Source organism: Babylonia areolata, chromosome 2 (genome assembly GCF_041734735.1).
Source record: "Babylonia areolata isolate BAREFJ2019XMU chromosome 2, ASM4173473v1, whole genome shotgun sequence".
NCBI classification, from domain to species: domain Eukaryota; kingdom Metazoa; phylum Mollusca; class Gastropoda; order Neogastropoda; family Buccinidae; genus Babylonia; species Babylonia areolata.
This window is the reverse complement of record NC_134877.1, coordinates 69,263,081-69,270,580: the sequence shown is the minus strand read 5'-3', so window position 1 is coordinate 69,270,580 and position 7,500 is coordinate 69,263,081. Positions and strand designations below refer to the sequence as shown.

At 46.4% G+C, this 7,500-nt stretch overlaps 1 protein-coding gene across 1 annotated transcript in view; it reads right to left on the bottom strand.

The window, feature by feature from the left end:
- The window catches only part of LOC143276712 (testis-expressed protein 10 homolog), a 49,836-nt gene that overhangs the window by 11,587 nt on the left and 30,749 nt on the right, over positions 1-7,500 (bottom strand). The window contains exon 16 of the mRNA XM_076581361.1: positions 2,141-2,273. Coding sequence (XP_076437476.1) covers positions 2,169-2,273 — 105 coding nt within the window. The 3' untranslated portion in view covers positions 2,141-2,168. The remainder of the gene's footprint in view (positions 1-2,140; positions 2,274-7,500) is intronic.

Genomic DNA, 7,500 nt, shown 5'->3' with positions numbered 1-7,500 from the left:
AATCCTAAGACTCTTCACATGGGATTACCCCATGGTTTTGTTATTGCCCCTGTTCTATTTAATATCTTGTTGAACGACTTACCCAAACACTTATCAAAAGATGTGATCCCAGTGCAATATGCAGATGATATATGTATGTGGATGAATGTAACTATGAAACGGAATACATCCCAAAGGGCTTTAAACTATATCAAGAAAATATACCAAAGAGAAATAGATAGATTAAATAGATATATTGCTGATAATGGTCTTACATTATCATCAGAAAAAACACACATTATGCTTTTTAACAATGGTACAAACCCAGAAGAGTTACCAACATTTAAGATTGAAAATGAGACAATTCAGTATAAAGATACTGTTAAGTTTTTAGGATTGATACTTACTTCAAAACTAACTTGGAATAGCCATATTGAATATATAATAACAAAAGCAAGAAAATCTTTAAACTTACTCAAAATTGTGAGTAAACAGTACTGGGGACAAGATACAACGATTTTGAAACATTTATCATCATCACTTATTCGATCCAAACTATCCTATGGACAAGAAGTCTTTTTCAATGCTCTAAAATATTTGCTAAAGAAACTTCAAAGCATAGATTGTAAAGCATATAGACTTGCCCTTGGTGTACCTTTCCATGCATCGACCCTCGGAACATACAAAGAAACAGGAGTACTACCTTTAGATGAATACCGAAACCTCGCATGTGCTGAATACGTATTGAGAAGCTCAACAACTGAAAATTATACATCAGAGGAAGCAAAAATTACATCCAAAAACAACATCCCCAAAAGAGCTAAAAACATATCTTATTTAACACCCACTGGCACGTTTGTGTCAAACCTGTTCGAAAAGTCTGAAATTAATTCAGATGACGTAGACACACAGAAGACCGTAAGTCCATACCCCATCTGGGAGATGAATACAGCACATTTTGATGTTAATCATACTGACATGAAAAAGAATGAAAATCCGAATATCATGGCAACGGAAGTCCGAGTACACCTTCAAAATAGATACTGTGATCATTTACGGCTCACTACTAGACAATGGCCAAGCAGGTTCAGCTTTCGTTATACCAAAACTGAAAACGGAAAGATCATACTATACTGGTAAAAATCGTTCAATATTCACTGCTGAACTTACTGCTGTCCTTATGGCTCTAAATCATATTCTTGATCTTCCAATTTGCCTTCTACAAGTCTTGTTTTGCGTTGATTCCAAATCTGTATTATGTGCTTCAAACTCATCAAATTGTAAGAACAAATCCAAAATCATAACAGAATTCAGCCACATTTTACATCTTTTAAGCTTGAAAGGAACACATATTACGTTTTGCTGGATTCCTTCACATCTTGGTATTCTCTACAATGAATGGGCTGACAGGACTGCAAGAAAAGGTGCAAAAAACGAACCAGGAACCATAGAACTTTATGTGCCTCTGTCTGTACAAGAGGGTTATTGAATACTAGAAAAAACATCGTGGAACAAAATCAGAGAATTATACCAGGAAAACGGCAAAACTTTAAACCATAGTGTAATTAATGTTCAACAACCGGGAACTATCAATCAGTCAAATACATACAGTAATTCAATAAGATTAAGGCAGATCCATACCTTATCAAACAGGATAAAACTGAACGCTTTTATAACTAAGTTCAGCAAAGTTGTCAGATGCATATGTAGAGAACATATATCTAGCAACCATATAATATTCGAATGTCAGAATCTAAAATCTTTTTTGCCAGACTTCACCAAAAGTTCTTCTGAATGTGTTATTAACAATTCCAATATGTTATTTGCTGTTGCAGAAGGTTTACTGCGTAGTCCAATAGGACATATGTTATAGTTGTTTGATGTTGGCGTTGATAACGTTTCCATTTTCCCTTGCGTTGTCTCTCCCTATTCACCCTCCACATATACACACACTTTTACCCCCCACCCCCCTCCCACAACCCCTTTGTTTGTTTGTTTGTTTGGTGTTTTTTTGTGTCTAATATCGCTTCAAGTGGAAAGACGTTAAACTGAAGACAAACGAATACACGCACGCACGCACGCACACACACACACACACACACACACACACGGTTGAGTCAGCTGCACTGTCAGCGCTCGCTGCAAGTGACAACTGACATACGCGGCAGACGTTCTTCTGCTGTGCAGGCCTAATTTTGGTCCGTGTGTTGAAGTTCCTGGCGAACACCCAACTGGTCACAGGCTGCCACGAAGTCCTGCCACCACTGGCAACCCTCCACCCGCGGGGTCACTGCCTGTCAAACAAAACACAGCCTCCAACATTATGGCCATGTCGACGGGCACAATAGCCGAATGGTTAAGCGTTGGACTTTCAAACTGAGGGTCCCAGGTTCGAATCTCGGTGACGGCGCCTGGTGGGTAAAGGGTGGGAATTTTTCTGATCTCCCAGGTCAACATATGTGCAGATCTGCTAATGCCTGAACCCTCTTCGTGTGTATACGCAAGCAGAAGATCAAAAACGCGCGTTAAAGATCCTGTAATCCACGTCAGCGTTTGGTGGATCATGGAAACAAGAACATACTCAGCATGCACACCCCGAAAGCGTAGTGTGGCTGCCTACACAGCAGGGTAAAAACGGTCATACACGTAAAAGCCCACTCATGTACATTCAAGTGAACATGGAAGTTGCAGCCCACGAATGCAGAAGAAGAAGAATGGCCATGTCAATACTACTCACTTCACTATCAGCAGCTCAGGGAGGCTACACCACATCTGCTAAGCAGATGCCTGACTAGCATCCTAACCCAACGCGCTTAGTCAGGCCTTGAAGAAAAGAAGAAAAAGCATAAACAAATAAATGGATATATCACTGAACTGATGCATAAATCATTAAACAAACAAATAAATAAATGGGGGGAAAATGTCAGCACATAGACAATGAAATAAAATGAAATGTGGAAAATAGAAAAAAAAACAGTTGTCAGTACAACTCACAACAACCACAGCATCATCATTTTCATCATCGTCATCATCATCATCACTGTTGTCATCAATACCATCATCGTCATCATCATCATCATCATCATCACTGTTGTCATCAATACCATTATCATCATCATCATCATCATCATCATCACTGTTGTCATCAATACCATCATCGTCATCATCTCGTCATCATCATCAAATAATGAACAAAATCTGTCAAAGGCTTGTGTGTGAGTACAACACATCGCCCAGACACAGTGAGTACCCACACCAACATGATCCAGTCCATGGTTATCTGCTTTACTGATAATGATCAGCTTTACAAATTAAACAAAAAAGAAGATAAAACTGTAGCTAAAAAAAAAATATTCACAAAGATACAGAAGAAAACAAAGAATCTTAATTGTTTTAGGCCACACGATGTGGTCGGTTTCTCTTCCGCATACCTTTGCTGCACAGTGCCGGTAGCTTATTCACCATTAATATAACTATCATACAGTTCATGCAGGTTTTTGATTGCAGAATTCAAAAACTTTTAAAATCGTTTACCCCACCTCACTCAAGAGAGGTCGCAGACTAGACTGGTCAGGGTAGATGGAGCTCATTAGCCTTGGCAGGCAGTCCATCTAGGAGAAGGGAAACTCTGATTTCAAACCAACGGGTGGGATACCCAGCAAACAATCCCCCCCTGTGCTCACAGGGCAGGTCTTTGGACCATGAGCCCCGGGTAGATGGAGCTCGTTAACCTTGACAGGCAGTCCATCTAGGGGAGGGATCCCCAATCTCTCACATCCCCCTGTGCTCACAGGGCAGGACTCTTTAGACCTGAGCTAAGGGAGAAGCCCCCTGACAGAAAACTTGATCCGGCCTGCCGAAGACGGAGTGTGTCAGCTACGGCGCAGGTTTCTGGTTAAAAATTCAGGACACACACGCATCAACGATCATGGTTATGCGTCAGACCACTTTGTCGTCATGGCGTCGTCCCTATCAGCGACAACCGGGGAGGGACGGAGCCGGGCCTCCTGCCTCAAAGGGGCCCACCAAAGCGACCGGTGCCTCTGTCAACCTGAAGGTCAGGGGAAGGCAGAGTAGAGCGACTGACCAGACAAATTCACCACCTGTCAACCTCACAGTAGCTCAGTGGAATGCAGAAGGGCTGAGAAACAAGAAACCAGAACTCCAGGAGTTTCTCCGAAATAACAACATTGATGTCATCTGCATTCAGGAGACCCATTTAAAAGATCCCCAAAGATTTTTTATTAGAGGCTACGAAGCCTTCCGCCAAGATCGAGAGGACAGACACAAGGGAGGAATCCTCACCCTCATCAAAATCTCCATCCCTGCAGTAGAAACAAGCAGATCGGGAAAAGAGGAGCTAGAGCATCACACAGTCAAGCTGCTACTGCCCAGCGGAGAACTACTGATCACCAACTGCTACAGCCCTCCAGGCTCAGCTCTAGCGCTACACAAAGTGAGACTTGAAGCTTCCAGACACCTTGTGGTTGGAGACTTCAACAGCCACTCGCCAAGCTGGGGCTATGAGGAAATGGACTCACGTGGTGAGGAAGTAGAGGACTGGATGATGGACAACAAGCTCATCCTCATCAACCATCCAGAGGACAAACCCACCTGCTACTCCAGAGCATGGAAGACCTGCTCAACACCAGATCTGGCCATCGCCACAGAAGAGGTTCAGCGACTCACCTCCAGAACAGTCAACACACAGCTAGGGGGAAGCGACCATCTGCCAGTCATCCTCAGCATTTCCAGCATAGGATGCACCCAGCACAGAATGGAACCCAGCTGGAACTTCAAACGAGCTAACTGGACTCTCTTCAAAGGAAAAGCAGACAACCTCTGCCAAGACATCAGTACCTCCAACAACCTCAACAACAATGTCAACCTTTTCAGCGATGCACTGCTGCGAGCAGCAAAGCAGTCCATCCCAAGAGGGAAACGCAGAAACTACAAGCCCTACTGGAGTGACACTCTGAAACAGCTCCATGCAGACCTAGACTCCGCCAGAGAAACCATGGAGCAGAGCCCCACTCCTGACAACATCCGGGAATACAACACCATCAAAGAAACCTTCCAACAGCAGAAGAGAACAGAGATACAGAGGAGCTGGAATGAGAAGACCAGCAGTCTCAACATGGAGAAGGACACCGGCAAGTTGTGGAACCTGACCAAGCTTCTGAACGAAGACACGGGCACCAGACACAGCAGAACTGTCATTGAGGAAAATGGCAAGCACCACGCGGGCAAGCAGGCAGCCAACATCCTTGCAGATTTTTACAGAGAGGGCAGCACCACAACACTCCCTGAAGCCCGAGTGCAGGAAGTCCAGAGGGAGATCAAGGAGAAGCTGAAACAGCAGAACCCGAGTCAGTCCATGATGACAGCCTTCTCCATGGCCGAACTCAGTGCAGCCATCAGGAAACTGAAGAAAAAGAAAGCCCCTGGGAAAGACGGCATCCCGAATGACATGATCAAGAACCTGGGACCTGTAGCCAGACAGAAGCTTCTCTTGATCATCAACCAGTCCTGGGACACAGGGAAACTTCCAGACCAGTGGAGAGAAGCCATCATCGTCCCCATCAGAAAGAAGCAGAAGGATAAGACTAAGAAGTCCAGCTATCGACCAATCAGCCTCCTGAGTTGTCTGGGCAAGGTGATGGAAAGGATGGTGAACACTCGACTCCTGAAACACCTTGAAGAAAACCACCTGCTCAGCAATACCCAATCAGCCTACAGGAAAAACCGCAGCACCGAAGACCAGCTGGTGTACCTTGCACAGGAGATAGAGACTGCCTTTCAAGAAAAGAAGAAGGTGCTTGCAGTCTTCGTGGACCTAACCAAGGCCTTCGACAAGGTCTGGAAGGCAGGACTTCTCCTGAAGCTCCTCAACAAGAAAGTGGAAGGGAAGATGTACCGCTGGATCCAGGATTTCCTCCAACACCGCAGGGCAAGGGTAAAACTCGACGGGAAAATCAGCCATCGGGTCACTCTACAGCAAGGTGTGCCGCAAGGAGGAGTCATTTCCCCTACACTTTTCCTCATCTTCATCGACGACATCGCTGAGAAGATCTCCAAGCATGTCTCCAGAGCCCTCCACGCTGATGACTTTGCTGCCTGGAGTGCTGCAGAATACCTCACGTCCGCCAGCCACAGAATGCAGGAAGCACTCAATCACGTGGGAACATGGGCCTCTGCCTGGGGAGTAGACATCAACACCACCAAGACAGTCTCAGCAATCTTCTCGCTGTCACCGATGTCAGAAACCTCCCACCTCAAACTGAACGGAATGCAGTTGAAACAGGATGACACGCCAATGTACCTGGGTGTGAAGCTCGACAAGCGATTGACATGGAACCCCCATCTCAAGGACATCGAGAGACGAGCAACCAGAAAACTGGCCATCCTGAAAAAACTCGCCGGGACCTCTTGGGGTGCCAACAGCAGCATACTGCAGAGGGTGTACACTGGAACTGTCAGGCCAACCCTGGAGTATGGCAGCACTGCCTGGGCCACGGCATCAGCAACCAACACAAGCCGCCTGAGCAAAGTTCAGAACGCAGGGCTACGGCTGATCACTGGCAGGATAAAGACGACTCCAGTTCAGGCGATGGAGAAACACACAGGCCTCCACCCACTCAAAGATAGACGAGAGGAAAAAGTCTTCATCCACAGCGAGAAGCTCCTGCGCATGCCAACTCACCCAATGCACGAAAAACTGAAGCACCCAACAAAGAACAGACTGAAGCGGACCAGCTTCAACCACCTCTCCAAGGCCCTGCACCGCCAACATGAAGACCTGCTGCCCTCGTCCCCTGCCGAGATGGAAACACTCCCCGACTTCGAGGAACCGGCCGACCAACTGGAAGGAGTCTCAATCATCACAAAAGTCCCTGGCATCGACCAAAAGGACTGCCAAGCCCCTCCCCTGCTGAAAGCTCTGACATTGGAGATGATTGAGACTCAGTACAACCCCAGCGAATGGACGCACGTCTTCACAGATGGATCCTCGGAGGGAGCGGTGAAGAATGGAGGAGCAGGCATCTTCATCAGGCACACAGATGGAAGACTGACCCCTGGAGCCTTCCCCACAGGAAGAATCTCCTCGAACTACAGAGCGGAGACAGCAGCACTACTCCATGCTGCACAAGGCCTCAGGACGTCAGTCAACCCACCACCAAAGATAGCCTTCTTCACTGACTGCAGATCTCTCCTGCAGGGACTCCAGTCAACCAGAAACGAACAGCAGCTGACAAACATCAAAGCAGCCCTTCATGACCTTTCAAAACGGTCGACTGTCACTGTTCAGTGGGTTCCTTCTCACTGTGGGGTCATGGGGAACGAAAAGGCCGATGCTCTCTCCAAGGCAGGCAGCAAAATGAAGCAGTTCAGCCACCCCGTGACCTACAGAGAGGCCAGGACCATCATCCACAACCGTTACCAGAACCAGTGGAAGAGAAGGCTGGGTGCAAACAGTGGTGTCGATCCAATCCACCAGCTCCAGAGACACCAGCAGACTGT